The sequence below is a fragment of the Sorex fumeus genome, unplaced genomic scaffold (genome assembly GCF_029834395.1).
Source record: "Sorex fumeus unplaced genomic scaffold, SorFum_2.1 ptg000061l, whole genome shotgun sequence".
NCBI lineage: Eukaryota > Metazoa > Chordata > Mammalia > Eulipotyphla > Soricidae > Sorex > Sorex fumeus.
Window position 1 is genome coordinate 11,702,629 of NW_026606118.1, and position 21,779 is coordinate 11,724,407.

The following is a 21,779-nucleotide window of genomic DNA, read 5'->3' on the forward strand; positions in this document are numbered from 1 at the left end:
TGCCCCTACACTCAGGAATCATTCCTAGTGGTGCTCAGAGGACTGTTTGCGATGCCAAGGATTGAACCTGGGTCATCCATGTACAAAGCAAATGCCCAACCTGGTGTATTGTCTCCATGGCCCTAAATGTTGCTCTGTTGTCCGTGCTCTCTTAGTTGTCACTTTGTAGATAGAGGAGATTCTGCTAAGGTGAGGCATCAGCCCTAGCATAAAGGACCAGCCATTCACCATTTCATTGTGGCAGATGGTGGAATCCAACAATAGAGAATTTCCATGGGCTTGTCATTTTGAGCATACAAGAGGGTTCCACAAGAAGTGGAGACAGTATGTGCTATGAATAAGAATAATGTTACACTTTTACCTGCCCCTACTTACCAGAACCATCTTTGGAGTCTCATCTGAGACTTGGTCTCTCAGAACCATCAGCCTACAAAGGTGACAGACTCATTCATTGTATGTGAGATACTGAGTACAGTGATGTGAATAAACACATTTTAGTTCACTGTCAGTACAGAAAGGGAACTGGAGGAAATACCAGATTATTTCCAGTATATTAGCTTCTCTCATAGGTCATGTTTTTTTTTCTTGTTGGCCTGTTTTTTGCTGCTTTCCCTCAATGCCCAATGTCCTACTCCTCACCCCACCCTCAAAAATATAAAACCCACCAAAGTCTCTTATCAGGATATCACTATTTTGATAGTAATTCATTTTAATACATTCTCTTTTTTAAAAAAATGAATATTATTAACATAAACATATTATATTTTAAAATAGCATGCAGTTCTTGATTATTATTTCATGGGTAAGGATATTTAGCTCACTGTTCCTGCAAATGAAGGTTAGTTAGCACAATAATTTATAAAAGAGAAATTGCATGTTTCTTGTTGCCTGGTCCTTGCTGATTGCTCAGGATAAGAAGTACATGTCCCAGACTGTCTCACAATTGGCATGTTTGTATCTTCTCTAGGACCTCCTCAGAGGCCTGGGCACAGTAAAGGATTCTCTCTATGTCCTCCATGAGCTGGGCCAGCAGCTCAAGCGGCAGGTGGACGCATCAGCAGCCTCAGCCATTCAGTCGGATCAACTCTCTTTGAGTCAACAGTTAAGTACCCTGGAGCAGGCTCTTTGCAAACAGCAGACTGCATTGCAGGTATGAGCTCGTGTTCAGAGGGTGGTGTAGACTGGGTGTTGGGTAATGTCTGGACATGGGCACAGAAAAGAAGTTTTCAACATTGAGATCATACTTCCTTGAAGACCAAGGACTGGAAAACAAAAAGCAAACTTGAATTTCCAGTAGGGACAAGAGGAGGTGAAAGTCTTACACTGACTCTGCAATGTAATTTTTATGCTGCTTTTTCTTTTGGGGGAGGGGGAACACCCACCTCTGTTTGGGAACTGTTCTTATCTCAGTGCTTGTGGGTCACTCCTGGAAATTTCTGGGGGAGCCTTTTGGTGCTAGGAATTCCACCCAAGCATCCTGCATGCAAATCAGGTGACTTCAACTTTAAGATTCAGGGGTTTAGGTCCAGTTTTGGGAGAATTAGAATTTCAGTTTGGTGAAGGTATTTTTTAAAATTTTTTATTTTATTTTATTTACTTGCGTTTTGAGCCACACCCAGCAATGCTCAGGGGTTACTCCTGGCTCTGCACTCAGGAATTACTCCTGTGGGTGCTTGGGGGACCACATGGGATGCCAGGATTCGAACCCGGGTTGGCCACGTGCAAGGCAAACACCCTACTCACTGTACTATGGCTCTGATTCTTTCATGAAGGTATTTAAAAATGATTTCAGCTGGTTGAATAGCATGACATACAAACAATTTGAAAACGTAGGAAGGCCTATCTATATAGTAAATACTAAGTAAATATGTAAATAAATAGAAAATTATAATCATAAAGCCTTTTTTTCTTTAGGAGTAGCATTGTGAAACTGGCATTTTGATCTAAAAATATGAAAAGTAGTTTCAGGCACTAGTTACAGGGTTAAGGTTTTGCCTTGCATGCCAGCAAACTTTATTTGATCTTCACACCATATGTGGTTGCCTGAGGACCATCAGGAATAATTCCTGAGCAGAGTCAGTAGTAAGCTGTGAGCATCACTGAACATAACCCAAACTTCACAAACAAATAAAGAGACAAAGAAATAGGAAGGTGTTTGTTTGTCTCCAGTGCGGCTAATGCAAATTTGATCCTTCCATCATATATGGTTCCAAGAGTGTTGTCAGGAGGGATCCAACACAGAGGCAGTAGTAAGCCTTTAGCACTGCTGGATGTGACCCCCAAACCCAATCCATCAATGACTCATTAAAGAGAAAGATGATTTTGTTATCTAATTGCCATTTTACTGGATTTCTAAATACCCATTTTCTCTCATGGAACCAAAACACAAAGGCTGGAGTTGTTGACTATAAATCATTTACCAAGAGTTTGGATGGTTTGGAGACCTGGATTGTGGAAGCAGAGGAAATACTCCAGGGACAAGACCCAAGCCACTCTTCAGATCTCTCCATCATCCAGGAAAGGATGGAGGAGCTGAAGGTAAGCATGTTTCATCCTGTGTCCTCACAACCAGAACTGGAAATACCTGTGGTGATCCCACTTGCTGTTTTGAGCTCCAGAAAAGTTCTCATGGTCCCGCTGTCCTGAGAGGAGCATTTGCTGGCCTAGAGTTCAAACCCATGATGGGCATCTGCCCAGGGCCAGAGCTTCTAGGCTTCCACCTCCATCACTGCTTCCTGAATCTTGTCTCTCCTACTGCCTGTACTTAGATCACCTCCTCCGTAGCCCCCCAACTCACCATATCCACCCACCTCCTTCTAATCCTAATTGAGTCTGTCCAATCTTTCTGTTCCCAATGAAAGCAACCTCTAAATAATCTCCCAGCAACCACCCTTCTTCCTCCAACTCATTCTCTCCCTAGCTGCCAGAACGATCTTCCCCTTCTATAGGATTTTCCTAAATTATAAGCTATTTTAAGCCTGTGGCGCACATTTGATCATAGCATTCCTCTGCTGACAATCTTCCTGGGATTCCATTGCTCTTAGGGTAAAATCATCACCTCACCAAATTTCTGCCTCTCTCAGTCTTATTTCCACCACTGTCCTGCTCTTTCTTCAGCTCAATAACCATAGTTCTTTCCAGCATCTATGTACATCAACCTTCTTCAATCACCAGGCCAGTCTGTATGTGCAGGAAGGTTGTAAACAACTGGTCTACCACCTTGGTTTTAACTGCAGGTTCATAAATCACTATGCAGGATCGGTGCTGGTTGAAAGGTGTACAAATTGTTAACAGTGATGGGGGAATGATATTCCCTCTTTTTAGAATTCTTTTTCCCATCCCCATAACTCCTTTCTCTCTCTTAAGACAGCAACCAGCTGTGTCCAAGGTCATGCCCCAGAGCACTACTTTAGCAAAATATTTTTCTTCCATTGACTTATGTGACTGGGGGATACTCCAGGAGTATGAGCATTCCTACTGTTTTCTTCGAGATGGGTCACGTGTATTTCTTCACTGCTCATGTCTGTCTATGGTAATTCTGCCATCTCATCATTGGACTTGGGGCTTTCACAATGGGAAAGACATGTTTGTTCATGAGAGCAATGAGCCTTTGCAGAGTAGGCACATGAGAAAGTCCACGTGATCTGGTACTTTCTCCTTTCTGGATCCAGTTTCTCAAGTGGGATTGTAAGTGTTCAGTGGAAACCAGAGCACAGAGCTCTGTCCTGGATATCGAACAAGGTCTTTGAATCTTGCCATCTTCTGGTTGGGGTCTCAACCTCAGCTCTTCAAGGTGACATGTGGTGATTTCAGAGTGTTAGTTTGATTGTAGTGTATTCAGTAGGAATCCAAAAACTTTTGATTATAAGCTGTCCACTTAAAAGTTGAACTTGAGGTAGTACTGACCTGAGGTGAAGGTGATGTTTTTGAGACTACGTTATGACTTATAAAGCTGACAAGAATTGCTTCGTTTATAATTACATACTCAGTGATTGTTGGTTATTCTGTTGTAACCACTAACCACTATCATCATTACTTTTGCTATTTGATAAAGGAAAAGATGAGCTTAGATATATAAATTCTGAAGACTAAGAAATGAATGCTTTTCTGCCATTAGTATAATCTTTATCTTTTATGAGTTCTATCAAGATTACGCATGAGCAGATCAATTACATAAATTACTAAGTGTAAATTACAGAAGGTTAGTAATACCTCCACAAGCAACAGCAATGGCAGCTAACTAGGAGATGTAGTTTATCTTTATCTGCAGCTCAGAAGATTGCAAGTAAATGACTTGGAAATAGCTCGAGATCAAAGAACAGCTTCTTCCTTTAGTCAAAAGCTCCCATGTATTTTGAAGAACTCTTACACGTCTTTGCTGCTAACTCCGCTTTGTCAACCTTGTTTTTAGGGACAGATGTTAAAATTTAGCAGCATGGCCCCGGATTTAGACCGTCTAAATGAGCTGGGATACAGATTACCCCTGAATGATAAGGAAATCAAAAGGATGCAGAATCTGAACCGGAACTGGTCTCTGATCTCTTCTCAGACAACAGAAAGATTCAGGTAGCGGATGCTTCGCCACTGATAAACCCTAGAAATATAACTCATGCCTTGTGTATGTTTATAAATTCAAGGTCTTACTTCCATGTTTGTTGTTTGTTTTGGTTTGGTTTTGGGGTGACACCCAGTGATGCTCAGGGGTTAATTCTGACTCTGCATCAGGAATTACCCCTGGTGGTACTCAGGGGTATCATATCAGATACTGGGGGTCAAACCCAGTTAGGCTGCATGCAAGGCAAGTGCCTTACCCACTGAATTATCAGTCCAGTCCCTTTAATTCTGGGTCTTTCTAATGATACTTATAAAGTTAGAACTAAAAGTGAAAAACTCAACATGCAATGGTTTTAGTAATTTTCTGAATATTGCAAAATATTCAGGAGCTAAAAATGCTGTTCTACCCAGAAAGTAACTACTTTGTTATTTTGTTTTGTTTGCGGGCCATACCTGATGGTACTCAGGGCTTACTCCTGGCTCTGTGCTCAGAGGTCATTCCCAGTGGGGCAGAGAGTATCATATAGGATGCTGGGGACTGAACCTGGCTCAGCCCTGTGCAAGACAAGTGCCCTACCCCTTGTGTTATTACTACACCCTGTCCCCCTCAAGTAACCCCTTTTGAGTAAAAATGCATTCAGCAGCTAGGGTATATGCCTAGTAGGAGACTGACCCAGGTTGGATTCCCTGCTCCCCATCGGCACTGAGCATCACAGGAAGCCATCCTGGAGGTCCCCAAGCCTGGTATTAAGGCAGGGATGGCATGGCTACCCTTGAATTGCAGGACCCCAGTCACATTGCATCCTCAGGGGCCTTGCACTGTACCATGGGCCAGCTTGGCCAAGAATCCCCAGTGGAGCTCCTGGGTCTCATGAGCACTGCTTGGCACATAAATTTAGCCTTTGAAAATATCATTTGAGAGTCAGAGAGATCATACAGTGGCCCTTTCATTCTGGGTACAATGCCCAGCATGACAAATCAGAGTCAGGAGCAAGTCTGAGCACCAATGGCCTGAGCCTCCAAACAAAGAAGTGTGTGTGTGTGTGTGTGTGTGTGTGTGTGTGTGTGTGTGTGTGTGTGTGTGGAGAGAGAGAGAGAGAGAGAGAGAGAGAGAAAGAGAGAGAGAGAGAGGCTTTTTCTTTTAAAAATTTTATTACCTAACATCAAAGCTTCATGATATTAAAGACGTTGGATGTTTAATTTACTTTTAACAGCTCAAAGTATATGAAATAACCTTTCATGGTTTTTCCCCTGTCCTCTTAGTAAGCTGCAGTCCTTCCTGCTTCAGCATCAGACTTTCTTGGAAAAATGTGAAACGTGGATGGAATTCTTAGTTCAAACAGAGCAGAAGTTGGCAGTGGAGATTTCGGGGAACTATCAGCATCTTTTGGAGCAGCAGAGAGCACATGAGGTAAGTTTGATCAGCAGATGTGTCCCACTGAATAATGTGGGACCCTCAGAAGTTGGTTAGAAAGCAGCATTGGGGCATGTAAGCTTTGGACTACTCAGTACCTGACCTTGCCAAGCTTCTTCTTGAGGCTTTGACATCTTCGTTACAAAACTGCCATCTCGTTCTTTGCTCCAGACTTGGCTACAGGCAGGCATCAGGCTTCTACACGACACAAGGCAGTGCCAGGATTGTGGTAAATGTCTGCTTTCTGGTGGGCGGGAAATAGAAGGGAAGAAAAGTTCAACAATTTTCAAATTACAATATGGACTACATTAACATTTCGCAGGCTAGATACCTCAAAAGACTGCTCTGATCAAAAGGCTGCAATAAATGAAAACAGCATGTCTTTTGTGCATTTTATACTAAAGACATCAATTCACCAGGTACCTCTCTTGTACCTCTTGAGCATAATGCATTATAATTATTTCTCAAGAAACACTGAGAGAGAAGTAGATACAAAAAGCACATTGAGAAACCAGAGCAACGGTGCATCTGGTACTATCGTTCAAAATTTCCCTTGCCCATGGCCAACCCAGGTTCAATCACCAGCACCCCATAGAGTCCCCTGAATTCCCCCCAGAAGTGATTTCTGAATGCAGAGCCAGAAGTAAGCCTTCAGCACCATTGGGTGTGTGCTCCCTGCTCCCCCAAAAAGAAAAGCCATTTATTGGTATAAATAATTTATTCCATATATTTATGAAGTACATGCAGATGGAAAGATAGGACTTACCCAAGATCAAAGCTTGATTTGTAACTCTAAAGTATTTTGTTTCCGTTTTAAAAACAGAGAACTTAGATATGTGTCAGGGTTGTAGGGAAGGGGTGGGCGGAGGTCGCCAGCAGTCCTTGGGGACCCGGGGACCACTCAGTGATATTCAGTCCTGCTGTGTGGACCCCATGGGTCAGTGTTTGAACCTGACCCTGCAGGCTTCTCAGGTCCAGCAGTGCTCAAGAGCACCAGGGATACCCCCTGTAATATTAGGGCTCTAAGTCCAATTTTATTGCATTGACCAGTAATGAAATAAAAGAGAATGCATCAAAATTATGAGAGGGCCAGAGAAAGAGAGTACATGCGGAAGACACTTTCCTTGCATGTGCTTGACTCTGTTTCAGAATTCAGCACAGCATATGGTCACCGTGGTTGCCTGATCTCTGAGCAAAGAACCAGGAAAAAGCCCTGAACATTGCCAGATGCATCCTTCCAGAATTCCCCCCTTCCCACCCCTACCCCAAAACCTACAGTAAGATACCACTTCACACGTTAGCATGATGACAGTGGGAGAGAGAATAGCTGTGGATGCTATAGAGGAACTGAAATCTACATCACTGCTGATGGAAAATGTCAAACAATTAAAGCCATTTTGGAAAAGAGTCAGAACGTCCTATAAGATGTTAAACTAGAGTTACCCTGTCACTCCTTAAGTTTCTCTCAAGGATATTTTTAGAAAAGAAAATAAGCCCCCACACAAACATTAATACCGGAATACTGTTAGTGAGAGGCACCATTCATAAGAGCCAAGCAGAAAACCTACATACCCAACAACAATAAGTGAATAAGTGAAAAACGTGTATTTGCGTATTTGAATTCCATTCTGCCACCAAAAGTAAAGGGACACTGACCCTGACCATAGTCTAGATTGACCTCAAACACACACTGAGTAGAAATGTTTCTTCTCACAAAACTTTTTAGTTTTTTTTAGCTTACAGTACTATATATAATGGTTTCTCATGGACCTTATTCTGACACCACAACCATCACTATGTACCCATCTCTATCCCCTCCCACTCACCTGCTCCCCCCAACTCACTTCTGTGAGTCATCTCCCTCCATTTCTGTTTCCTTTATATTTTTGTTGCTGCCTCACTGTGTACCTTTAATTTCCACATATGAGAGAAATACTCTGTATCTGTACTTTTGATGTGGTATCTAAACCCCAAACACAAAAACATTATTTGGAAAGGATACATGTATACCGTATTTATTGCTGTACCCAAATAATAACCAAGATAATATGGTAACAACCCATATGCCCAATAGCAGCGCAAGGACTTGTAATATATATATCACTGTCACTGTCACTGTCTTTGCTTAAGTGGGCCCAGTAATGTCTCCATTTTTTTTTAGAGTTGTTGTTACTGTTTTTGGCGTATTGAATATATCACGGGTAGTTTGCCAGGCTTTGCCTTGCGGGCAAGATACTCTCTATAGCTTGCCGGGCTCTCCGAGAGGGGTGTGATATATATATATAAATATATAAAATATATTTATATTATTTATAAAATATTTATATTATTTACAAAATTATATGCATTATTTATATAAATATTTGTGTTATTTATATACTACTTATATTATTTATAAAATATATAAATATAGAATTATATTTATACAATGGGATATTGTACAGCCCCAAGAAAGAGTAAAATCCTGCAATTTGCAGCAACATGGATAGAACTAGGGGATATTATGCTGAGTGAAGTCAGTCAGAAATGTGTCATTTCTCACAGAGGCCACTCATTACATGATTCCATCCTCATGGAATATTTCAAGTAGGGAAAGTCCTCGAGACAGAAAGTAGTTTAGTGGTCACCTAGGTTGGAGGATTAGGAGGAAAGGGGAGTGATTGTTAATAAATATGAAATTCCACCTTCCTCCTCCCTCCACCCCTCCCTCCCTCCTCCCCCTGCCCTCTCTCTCTCTCTCTTTCATTCTCTGTTTTAGGTATTAGATCCAGGTCCTGACACATGCAAGGCATGGCTGTAACACTTGGTCATCTCCCAGGCCTGTGAAATTCTATTAAAAACTGTGAACATAGTGGCAATGGTTGTACAAGGCTGTAACTGTCACTCAGATCATTAAGTTATACAAATGGTGATACCTAATATTGGTAAATTCTACAGGCATATTTAGAAATGCGTTCTGTTCAACAGGATCAGTGTGGAGGTGTGTCCCTTCCTGGAGCTGCCCACATCCCAGCTCCGGCTGTGTCTTTTCTCTTCTTTTATGGGAGCCTCTCTCTGCTTTCTCATAGTTCCTAAGTAAAAACTAGTCACTTCACTTTTTAAAATGTTAACAAAAGCAATAGAAATCACTTGAGTGGCTGGTTGAGTTGTTTTAGCAGCAAAATATTTTTATTAACATAATTAAATTGAAAAACAGTATGTTAAAAAAAGAAAAAAGCAACGTCCAAAAAAAAAGGGGGGGATTCTTTTCCTGGTCTTCAGTGATTTAAAAGGCCTAGTGCTATCCTGTGCCTAAAAAAATGACTCCACAGTACATGCAAAACAAACTAGAACTTGAATGATGTGTTAACTACCTGGAGGTGAATTCAAAAACCAGAAACAACTGTACTTTTTCATCCCTGAGCCTCAGTCAACAAAAATTGAAGCTTATCTTTACATATATCTTCTCCCTTGGCTTAAAAATACATGATTCATCGATTACAGGATTTTACCTAAATCTTAATGCAGCTGAAGATAGCTTTCACAGCCTTGAAAAACTTGAATGCCAGAAAGTTTGGAATGGTTCGTAGAGAACTGGTCACACAATCGAAGAACCCTAAAGTCTGACTTTTTCTTTTGAAATAACAGTTGTTTCAAGCTGAGATGTTCAGCCGTCAGCAGATTTTGCACTCGATTATTATTGATGGACAGCGTCTCCTCGAACAAGGTCAAGTTGATGACAGGTAGGCTCTTTGATGTATTATAAGGAAGGTTTCCGTAAATTAGTCATTTTCTGTTTAATGCGCAGATTAGAGGGCATCTAGCCAATCTTCCTAAGGCAATTGTGCTGTAATGAAAGCCTTAGTAATTGGAGGAAAGGCTTGTCTGAATGTCTGAAATGACTCGAGTGTTGAGGCTTTGTAGAGAACTGCTATTTTATATGAAGGACATAGAGTAATTGGAAATCACCTAGCCAGCCTTTGCTAGACCATGATGGAGACTGAAATTAATGAAGAGATCAAAATGAATTGCATCAATGATGTAGCAAGCATTGATAAATACAAGCTAATATCTGGCTACATTTATTGAAATTGTCATCCTAAAAGTAGCCCAGGAAACCCTGGACCATCTCTCTTGCTCAGGGCTGAAAGACTAAGGCCCAGATGTGTCCACTGGTCTGGTTGTCAGTTGGGTGTGAGCTTTCCCATATTTCATGGCAATCCCTCTAAGTTTCAGACCGCTTGGCTCTCTTCATTTACATCACAGTTCTCGACTTCTACTTCCTCTCATTTACTTATTTGGTCATGCTTTCATTTTATTTAAAGTGCAGAATTTAAGTCTAGATCCTCCTTAGATGTCTGGTATGTGAATACAATTCATACTGAATTTACATACTGGAAACATTACTTACTCATGGTAGAGATATTTACTTTTGATGGGGATATTTGGAGTTTAAACCTCTTTTATTTTATTGCATACAAACATCTTTTCCTATTTAGGACTGGGAGTTGGAAACATAATTAGCATGGTATTTTTTTCTCCAGAAAAGTAGAAAACAAATCATTATTTCTATTAAGAGGGTTATTCTTTTCTTCTTTATAATGATTTGGAAGCAATTTCAATTTTAAGTGGATATTTCTTTGGAAGCCTATGAAAGATTTTCATGGTTAAGCTTGGAACAACAAAACGTGATACCATATTTATTCAGTTCTAAGAAAGCCAAATTTAAATGTGAACTCTGTTGAGAAGTTAAGACCTTCAAAATAAAACAAATCCACATGCAATTAATGTCTTGCTTTTGCTTCCCTTAGCCAACTCCCTAAGAGTATTATTTAAAAAGTTTAAGCCATTAAGTAAAATGCTACTCAGAATTCACTCATCAGCCAACATGGATGACATTTTCAATGCTGACAGGACAAAAACAATGAAAGAGGTGAACATGGGCGGGTTGGACCCCAGGATAAGGAACTCTTGAACATAGGAAGTGAGAGAGCATGGATGGTTGAACAAGCTGGCAACAGGAAGGTCCCAGATTACAGATATATCGTGTTGGAGAAGTTCCTCTACATGTTGTTGTTTTGTAGAGTTCAAGTTCAAGTTCAGCAGTGGGAACACTGCCATGTTTTAAGGGGCTTCTCCTGCTTGCAGGTATCTTAAGACAGCTGGGCTCTGCAGAGTGAGGGGGGAAGCTCCAAAGAGATGTCCTGTGATTTCCCAGAAGCAAGAGCCTGTGTTTGGCTTCCGGCTCCAGGGATTTTCAGGTCCCAGGGAGTTCAAAGATGATAGGGTGCTTGTGACTTTAGGGAAGTCTCAGGAACCCCATTTATCATATTTGCTTCGACTGCCATTGACTCAAAAACAAAAGCAGTGTGAATTGGGTTGCAAAATCCAAGTTTATCAAGTTTCTAGTGGCCCATAAACTTTAAGAAGTAAATGACTTCTTAACTATTTTTCCAATCTTGATCTCTTTTTTACTCAATTTTTTTATGCAAACCCAGATATATGGGGATATAAAATCAGTATATAAATCAAACATTTGCTGATCATAAATCATAAAGAAATTTATTTTTAAAGAATTTTACATTCTTTTGCACAGTTTAAGATTCAGAACTAAGGTATTGAGAAAGCAGAAGTATAAGTAAATGTAAATCAGATCTAAAGCTGCCTTCAAGAGAATAGAGTATCTAGGAAGAAATGCAAAAACAGAGAGAGACAGGCCCTGTTATTCTTCTAAAAGGTGTGACCACAGGAGCTCAAGAGAGAGTACAGTGGGCAGGGGACTTAATTTACACATGGCTGACCGAGGTTTGATCCCCAGAACCCGTATAGTTCCCTGAGTGCCACCAGGCGTGATCTCTGAGCACAGAGCCAGGAGTAAGCCCTCAGTGCCCTCCCAGACCAAAAAAAAAAAAAAAAACCTGAAAAAACAACAAAACAGATGACCACAACTATAATATACAAAGAAATATGCTCTTTTGGTTACTGAGAAAATTCTTACTAGCCTGTTCTCAGTAGTAAGAAAACTTGGTGAATTAATCACCACCGATATTCTTTAAAGATACAATAGGAGCAGACAAAAAGATCTCAGAATATTCAGCTGGAAATGTCAGCACTTAAGTAAAATGTAATAACTGTTTGTGTATGGGCAGCTTATATAGGGATAGTGATCAGAGTTTGCATTTTTCTAAGAGCAAAATAAAGGGCAATTAAAATGGAGAGTATAAATTAGATTAATATGTTCAATAACTTTTTAAAGATGGAGTGCTGAGAGAGTTTATGAAATGCATCTAGGGGACTATTTTCTGGTGGGGTGAATATCCAGGGATACTCAGGGTACCAGAGGTCACACTTGGTGGTTCAAGGGATTGTGCCTAGGGTCTGGAAAATGCAAAGCATGTTCTCCTAAATCGCATGCCTGGTCCTGAAACCCAGCGTTGCACAGGAGTTACTCCTGGCTCATGCATTCAGGAATTACTCCTGGTGGTAATCGGAGGACCATATGGGATGCTAATAATCAAACCCAAGTCGACCGAGTGCAAGGCAAATGCCCTCCTCACTCTTCTATCTTTACAGCCCCACCACTGTTTGTGTTAATCTTATTGCAGTGATTTATGGCTTCACTTCAAATAACCCAGATTTGTTCATCCAAAGCAACTTGAGATTCCAGCTTAAGTGATTAGAAGCTAGCTCTGCTCCTATTTTCTGTTGCTGTTGCACACATGAATGCAGTTTACTGGTTCCCCATTGCTGTGGCAGTGTGCTGTATTTAGGGCCATCACCATTGCTTCTGTGTCCCTCTCAAGCACTCAGGGAGAGAGACTGACAATGACCTTATTATAGAGGCACTTTCTTTTTGTTTTTCTTTTTTTTTCTTTTTTTTGGTGGGGTGTATTTTGGGTCCACACCTGGATGTATGCAGGGCTTGCTCCTGCTCTGTCTCAGGCATCAGCCCTGATGGTTCTCAAGAGACCTTGTATATCCCTGGTGGTGCCAGGTATCGAACTCATGTCTACCCCAGTCACGGCAAGCATCTCACACACTGCGCCATCTCACCAGCCCAAAGAGACAAACCTTTGAAACTGTGTTGAGACAGGAACACACTTCCCATTGATGAACTACAGTTTGTTCATTTACTAGTTTTTAGAAATTGCTTGCAACAGGGGAAAAGGCAGCTGAGATAGAGAAGGGACCACTAAGTAAATGATGATTAGAGGGCTCGCTTGGGATGGCAGATGCGTGCTGAAAGTAGACTATGGACCAAACATGATGGCCACTTAGTACCTGTATTGCAAACCACAATACTGAGAAAGAGAGAGAAAGAGGGAATGTGTCTGCCACAGAGGCGGGGGTGTTGGGGGGGAAGGGTGGGGGTGGCAAGAGGGATACTGGGATCATTGGTGATGGAGAATGGGCACTGATGGAGGGATGGATACTTGAACATTGTATGACCGAAACATAATCATGCAAGCTTGTAAGTCTGTAACTGTATCTGACAGTGATTCATTAAAATAAAATAATTTTTTAAAGAGGGGCTGGTGTAATAGTACAGCAGTAGGGTGTTTGCCTTGCACGTGGCCCATCTGGGTTCTATTCTCAGCATCCCATATGGTCCCCCAAGCAACTACCAGGAGTAATTCCTGAGTGCAGAACCAGGAGTAAGCCCTGAGCAACGCTGGGTGTGACCCCAAAAGAAAAAATAAATAAATAAATTAACAAATAAATAAGAAATTGTTTGCAACAGACCTCAAAACTGGTGTGCTATTATGGTGTGCTATTTCAAAACTTCTCAGTTATGTCTGAAGGTGTGACATAACTTCCAGGCGGTTCTGGCATCACATCAGAAGTGACCCAGGGGTTATCCCTGTGTAATTTGTTTCTTGCACAGGGATGAGTTCAGCCTGAAGCTGACGCTTCTCAGCAATCAGTGGCAGGGCGTGATCCGCAGGGCCCAGCAGCGACGTGGCATCATCGACAGCCAAATCCGCCAGTGGCAGCGCTACAGGGAGATGGCGGGAAAGCTGCGGACATGGCTGGCTGAAGTGTCCTCCCTGCCCCAGAGTGGCCTTGGCAGTGTCCCCATACCGCTTCAGCAAGTGCGCACCCTCTTCGATGAAGTGCAGGTGAGGTGCAGGGCCGTTTCTAAATCTCTGCTTCCCTGCCACTGGGCAGTTCCCCTTCGCCTCAGATACTCAGGTGGTGCAGTGACATTGCATGGAAGACAGACACAGTTTGCAAATGCCAACAGGAACATAGAAGAAAGGGAAAAATCGCTCTTTCATCCCAAGAGTATGGTGGTCCCGTCTTCTCTCAGCCCCCAATTCTCTTGACACTCTGAGGCCCCCAGGGAAACGCGTGGGCAAGGAGAAGAAAGCTTGGCATTTGTTATGCATATTTATTTCTTTCACAAATTCTAGTTTGAATATTGTTGAAACCACAAAGAGCTCACTCCTGTTTATAGCTCTTGGTCCATTTTTATTGTATTTTATTTCATGTGGGGGCCACACCTGGCTGTGCTCGGGGCTTCCTCCTGGCTCTGTGCTCAGAAATCACTCTTGGGTGTGCTAGGGGATCAAATAGAATACCAAGGATCAAACCTGAGTTGGCTGCATGCAAAGCCTCTGTCACTCCAGCCCCTTTTTATTTCTGATTTTGGACTCTAAATCACACTTTTCTAGGATATTCATGGAATGGATATCCACACTTTTCCAGGAATATTCAGAGTATTTCTCTTCCTGACAGTCTTTTGCTTACCCTGAGGGGACATGTGCTCAGGGATTACTCCTGGTTCTGTGCTCAAGGATCTGTCCTCTTGGGGCTGAAGGGACCCCACTCAATCACTTATAAGGCAAGCTTCTTGATCAATACACTATCTCTCTGGCCCCCCAAATTTACTGTTTTCTGATTCCTTTATCCTCTTCACTTCCTTTGGTGACCTTGTTTCCACACATACCCTCTTCCAGGAGAGAAGGATCAAATGGTTATCTTCGGGACAGGTTCCCTACCTGTGTTTTCAGCTTGTGTATTCAATTACCTTTTTGTCGTATATCCCTGTGTACAATAGACCCAAAGTATCCCGTGACTGTCACAGAGCGTGTAAAGCCCGGATGAGCCACTCTCCCTCCCGTATATTTCCCAAGTCTCCAATCCCAGCAGATGCCGTCACTAGTTCTCTGGCCTATCCGTCGAGAGCACCAGCATGATGCTTGAACTGTGTTTCTCTTCTGCTCTTGCCCCAACTTTCATCTCCCTGTTCCCACCCCCACTGCTGCTGCTTTTCATTAAGTGCTGGCGATTTCTTAACCTAAATGGACGGTAGCTTCCTAACCCCAATCATGATCACGATCATCCTGTTGTTCATTGATTGCCTCGAGCAGGCACCAGCAGCATCCCCTTCGTCCTAGCCCTGAGATTTTAAAGTGCCATATTCAAAGCTCTTTCAGAGTTAGGAGAATGAGACCCATCATTATTACTGGTATTTGGTATATTGGGTAGACCACGGGGAGTTTGCCAGACTCTGCCCTGTGGGCAGGTTACATTCGGTAGCCTGCCAGGTTGTCCAAAGCAAGAATGAGATAATAAGTTGTCGCGTGACCGTGAATGTGGCTGCGCACTTCCGGGAGCTGGGTTTTATAGTCTCTAACCTCAATATATCTAATAAATGTCCTTATTCGATTCCATTTGTTGTGCTACTATAAAGACCCTTAACTGAAACACATCATTGGCTGATGAATAATGCACCTGTCAAACTCAGTTCCTTTTACCATAGCAACCAAATTTCTATGCAATGTGTACCCCTGCCTCATGGTCACTGAAACTGAGTCCTGTTTCCTGAGTTTATCCTCCCACACAGTAGATTTGCCTGTTCTCATTTCATGGTGGGAAGATATTCTCCTTCCCTTACACATAAGATCCTTCTAATCTCATTCTGTTTCCGGTTCTTTCGGTACTCATGCAGACCTTACCACTTTAAAGGGGGTCTTTCAGTGCACTGCCTGTGAGTTAGGGGTGCCACTGTAGTGAAATCAGATATTTAGGGTTTTGTGTATATGTGTGTGTTGGCGGGGGGAGTGGCACACCTGGCAATGCCCAGGGTTTAGTACTGGCAGGGCTCAGGGTACCAAATGTGGTATGTATGGCGGATTGGACCTTGGTTGCCCAATGCCCTCCCATTGGTAATATTGTAAGATATTAATTTGGGGGAGGGGCTGGAATGATGCACAGCGGGTAGGGCGTTTGCCTTGCACATGTCTGACCCGGGTTCAATTCCTCCATCCCTCTCGGAGAGCCCAGCAAGCTACCGAGAGTATTCTATCCACACGGCAAAGCCTGGCAAGGTACCCATGTATATTTGATATGCCAAAAACAGTAACAACAAGTCTCACAATGGAGACGTTACTGGTGCCCGCTCAAGCAAATCCATGAACAAAGGGAGGATGGTGCTACAGTGCTATTTAACTTGGGGACAAAAAGTAAAGCCTCTCCCTGTAGGATTCTTGTTCATTAATGCATTGCCCTCTCATTCCCAGGCAGGGTACTAGTTTGGTAAGTGCTTGTGTGCCAATGGGAGAGTGATTGAAGAATATTTCTAAAAGAGAAAGGGGGAGATTCACAGGACGAGCCAGTAAAAAGCTATGGTTCCTTCCAGTTCAAAGAAAAAGTGTTCCTGAGACAACAAGGGAGCTACATCCTCACAGTGGAAGCTGCCAAACAGCTTCTGCTCTCAGCCGACAGTGGGGCCGAGGCCGCCTTGCAGACTGAACTCACTGAAATCCAAGAGATGTGGAGGTCCGCCAGCATGCAGCTAGAGGAGCAGAAGAAAAAGCTGGCCTTCCTGCTGAAAGTAAGTTATGCACTTTCTTCTTGTAGACGTAACCCACTGGCTGGCTGAGCCGCTCCATCCCATTGTAATTCTGGGCATTAAATAATACAAAGATCCTTGTCATTCCTGACAGCATTTTGATCCCCTGTGCCTTATTTAAGACTTTGTCGTGTCTTGTATGAACTAGAAGAGTGTTGCAATTTTCAGCAGTTTTTCTTTCAGGAAAGTCCCCCCTTGAAGTGCTTCTAAGTCCAGTAAGACTGCCCAAGTGATGAATTCTGATAAATGACTAGTCCTAAGCCAGAAGGTCTGTCATGACTTTATAAATCTGGACAGGAATGCAGAGAATAGATTCCACTCCCTAATCTGTGACGCCAAAGTGGTTTTCTAGATTGATATCTCTTATTTTATAGCAGGGCAAAAACCTATCCAAGAAGATACTTTTGATTTGGCCTTCACCAAGTGCATTGCTATGAGATAACATCAACGGGAGGTGGGTGGCGCCTTTGGTTGGTTACGAAGAGCAGATGGGTCACATAGCAAGACAAGGGAAGTGTAGATTCGGCCAGACCTCCCACAATATTTCAGTTCTGTAAAGAATGTAATCAACAGCTGAGAGGGCCATGGACACCAAACTCAAATCAGTGTCCAAAAAATAAAGCAGTCACCTGGTTAACACAAATCTTAGTCTCAGTTTCCTCATCTGTAGAGTGGCTAAGATTATATTTCCTTCATGTGGCATGCAGAGAACTTTAGGAAATAATGGAGGAACATCATGTCACATATATTATGAAGTTTTGTTTTAATTGGAAGGTATTTTTAAGTGCTAAGAGTGCCCAAGGGACAATCCAGGTGACAGTGAGCCAATCAAACTAGACGAGTCAATGAGGATGTGACACTGCTCACGCCACACCTGGCCATACTCAGCCGGCCTTGTGGTGTCAGCTGTAGAACAAGGATCTGTGCCCCCTGTTAGCATCTTAGACCAGTGAATATGACTAAGTGCTAACATCTTATATAAAACGCTGATAATCATCGACCCTTCAATGAGATTGTCTGTTGAGCTTGGTCTGTCTCTTTTTTGGATGAGACAAAATTAGCTGAAGTGAATGGAACACATTTTGCTTTTCTAATGCTTAAAGTATGATTTTTGGTTTGTTTTGACTTGAATTTTGGCTGGGCAGGGGAGCGTCACCCAACAGTGCTTAGGGCTTATCCCTGGCTCTACATTCAGTGGTCACTACTGACAGGCTCAGGGGACTATATTAGGTACTAGGGATCAAACCCAAATCTACCACATGAAGACAAATACCGTGTCTGTTGTACTATCTCTCTATCCCTTAAAGTATGTATTTATTAAATAATGAATGACATTCTGTACAAAAGAAAAAAAAACCACGCTGCTAAGCAAATAATAAGTATTGCCATCACACAGTATAAATCATCATTAATACATTATGTTTGATTCTTTTTTTTTGTCTTAGTTTTGTTTGTCCCTTAGAAAAAGATCAGATATAGTTTGATTCATGTTTTTTGGTAGAAATCATGTTCTATGTTTGTAATTTTGTAATTTTGTAATTTTGGTTTTGGACATATACCTAAAACTTCCGATGGTGACTAAATCACTGCGTTAGCTGTTCTTGTTAGTCTGTTGATGTATAATGTGCCACATGGACAGATGTATGCAAACTAACATTAGTTAGTTCTTTAAAATTCATGAAGCGTAAAGACTTGGCCGTTGTTTCAGAATCTATGCCATCTTTGAAAAGGGGAATCCCAATCCTCTCTGAAAGTCTGTTTCTTGTTGAATCATAGTTGAGCCTGTTTGTCTAGAAAGGAATTCCTGAAGGTAAATTCCAATGTGTATGCACTGCATTTCAGTGTTTCTTTTCAACACAGCTATAATTGCTGTCTATTTTTAGCTTATAATTGAGAAGGGTCAAGAGGAAAGTCATTATTATTATGTGCCCTGCATGTTCTCTTGTTTTATGGTAGTTTCTTAATTTTGTTTTTGAGTATAAGAAGAAGACTTTTTATTTTTGAGGAATTAACTGTTTTTGAGGGCAAGGGGTTATACCTGACAATGCTCAAGGCTTACTCCTGGCTCTGTGCTCAGGGATCACTTCTGGTGTGTCTCAGGACCATATGAGGTGCCAAAGATTGAACTTGGGTTGGCCACATCTAGGACATTGCCTTACCTACTATGCTGTCTCCAGGAATGAACATGTAGTGAATGCAGGTTTATAATTTCAGAGTATATGAAATTGAGTTGATAATATTTTTTCAATTTAAGCAGAAACAGAATCATTTTTGTCTTATCGTATAATAAAGTATAGCCTGGGGAAACAAAAAGACTTTACTAAAGGAAAATCTATCTAAAATAGACAATTAAATATTTTTGTTATTTCTGGTTAATCAAAAGAAGAAATGTGATTGTGTATTCTAAAACATTTCCTGAGCAGTATTAAACAGAAATGACAATCTTGGGTCAACTTTTCTGTTTAGTTAGACATCAGAAGCCTTTTTGAGTTGGAAGGTTCTTTAATCAACTCTTTTTTAAAGAAAGCAGTTGTGGTGATGGAGGCTGTCTATTCTAAAAATAAAATGTCAGGAAAGAAGATAGAGAGCACCCAGGCAAGGAAAAATGGTCTTGATGAAGGAGATAATGTGAAGGAAAACACAACATGATTTGGCACTTTGCTAACTCTGAAACAACTCTAGTTGTCTTTCTTTGGTGCTGAGTAACTTATGGTGGGGGATGTGGTCACTTGGACGGGGAGGCCAAGCAGGGGATAGGAAGGCCAAGCAGGCATGGAGAGTACTAGACAAAGCTTAAGGAACTTTTTAAATTGAGTTTTATTTACATTGGCACTGAGGCACTAAATATGAAGATTTTGTTATGGTTCCTTTATTTTCCTTTTACTTTTTTTTAATTAATTTCAAAAGAAGTATTTCTGATTAAAATATCATGCAATACTCGAAGTATGTAGGGAAAGAAATGTGCTTTTTCCAATGTCAAGAGTGATAATACAGCAGGTAGGACACTGGTCTAGCATGTGACCTAACCACGTTCTATCCCCTGGCATCCTATATAATGAATTCCTAAGTGTAGAGCCAGGAGTAACCCCTGAGTATTGCTGGGTATGGCCCAAGAACCAAAAAAATAAAAACAAGAATTGACATTTTCCTTGTACCACCTAAACTCTTCTATTGTCTCCAGAAAATTGAAGCCAACTTGCCAGTTCAGTATCTGTCTTTTAAAACCATAAGCTTATTGGGAGCTAGAGCTATAGTACAGTGGGTAGAATGTTTGCCTGACACGCAGCTGACCCAGGTTCAATCCCTGGCATCCTGAGCACTAACAGGAGTAATTTCTGAGTGCAGAGCCAGTAGTAACTCCTAAGCATTGCTGGTGAACCCCAAAAAGAAAAAAAACCCAAAATCCAAAAAACAAAATATAAGAATATGGTATATATTTTCTTTGACCAGCTCCAAGGTCAGTCCCACAGTTCTCAAGCATTGACCTTTATGATCTTCTTCAAAACATTTATCAGACTTAGCAAACTAGATGCATAGTTTTTTAAAATTTTGCTTTACATATTCTATTATTATTTAGATAGGTTTTTATGTATTTATCCAGAACCTTATTTTCTTAAAAAAAAAAAAACAGCAGGGCACATCTATTGGTGCTCAGGGCTTACTCTTGGCTCTGTGCTCAGAGATCACTCCTAGTGGAGCTCAGCAGTACCAGGGCTCAAGCAGGGATGTTACATGCATGGCAAGCTCTCAACCTGCTGTCCTGTTTCGCTGGCCCTCTTGTTCCCATATTTTATTTATTTTTATTTTTTTTTATTATTAGTGAAACACCATGAGGTACAGTTATAGATTTACAAATTTTTGTGCTTGGGTTTTGTTTATACAATGATCAAATACCCATCCCTCCACCAGTGCCCATTTTCCACCACCATGGATAATATCCCCCCATCCCCCTCATCCCACCTTGCCACTGTGGCAGGGCGTTCCCCCCTGTTCTCTCTCACCTTTTGGGTGTTGTGATCAGCAAAAGAGGCATTGAGTGGCAAGCATGTTCAGTCCATAGTCTACTTTCAACATGTATCTCCCCTCCTGGGAGGATCCTCCAAACACCCTTTATTTGGTGCTCCCTTCTCTATCTGAACTGCGCTTTCCCCGAGAATACCTGGCTGGCCTCTAAGCTTTGGAGTAATCCTCCTGGTGTTGATCTCAGCTATTCTTGGGTATTAATATCATATTTTGTTATTTTATATCCCCAGGATGAATGTGATCTTTCTATGTCTATCCCTGTCTTTCTGACTCATTTCGCTTAGCATGATACTTTCCATTTTGTACCACTTGTATGTAAATTTCATGACTTCATCTTTTCTAAGAGCTACATAGTACTCCATTGTGTAGATGTACCAAAGTTTCTTTAACCAGTCATCTGTTCTTGGGCACTCAGGTTTCTTCCAGTTTCTGGCTATTGTAAAGAGTGCTGCAATGTTGTTCCCATATTTTATAGGGAATACTCAGACAGAGCATCACAGGTTTAAAGTTGCATAGATAATGTGACAGGTGGGTTTAGATTCAGTTTCTATGATGCACAGAGCTTGTATTATTCATCAGGGCACCTTAGCTGCTTTGGGAATTAAGAAGAGTTTTTATTGGTTTTGTGATCTTTTTTTTTTTCAATGTACTCTCCCCTTTCAACATGTTACCTATGAATTTTTTTGTCTTTATAGGACTGGGAAAAATGTGAGAAAGGAATAGCTGATTCTCTGGAAAAACTACGAATGTTTAAAAAGAAGTTTTCTCAGCCTCTACCAGACAACCATGAAGAGCTTCACGCGGAGCAGATGCGTTGCAAGGTAAATCACCAGATAGAGATTTTACCTGCCACTGACCGGTAACTTCCACTTCTGCTGCAGTAACTCCTTCACAGGCCTGGTCCATCACCCTCCTTTACCTGCCTACACATGCTTGCAGTTTCCTGGTAGC

The 21,779-nt window shown here is 41.6% G+C and overlaps 1 protein-coding gene across 9 annotated transcripts in view; it reads left to right on the top strand.

Annotated features, from left to right (window-relative positions):
* SYNE1 (spectrin repeat containing nuclear envelope protein 1) overlaps positions 1 to 21,779 on the top strand; it is a 566,819-nt gene that overhangs the window by 459,176 nt on the left and 85,864 nt on the right. For all 9 annotated transcript variants that reach the window (XM_056125930.1, XM_056125931.1, XM_056125932.1 and 6 more), the window contains 8 exons: positions 968 to 1,150; positions 2,392 to 2,538; positions 4,412 to 4,566; positions 5,818 to 5,965; positions 9,596 to 9,690; positions 13,833 to 14,067; positions 16,593 to 16,787; positions 21,524 to 21,649. In XM_056125930.1, the coding sequence (XP_055981905.1) occupies positions 968 to 1,150; positions 2,392 to 2,538; positions 4,412 to 4,566; positions 5,818 to 5,965; positions 9,596 to 9,690; positions 13,833 to 14,067; positions 16,593 to 16,787; positions 21,524 to 21,649 (1,284 nt within the window). The remainder of the gene's footprint in view (positions 1 to 967; positions 1,151 to 2,391; positions 2,539 to 4,411; positions 4,567 to 5,817; positions 5,966 to 9,595; positions 9,691 to 13,832; positions 14,068 to 16,592; positions 16,788 to 21,523; positions 21,650 to 21,779) is intronic.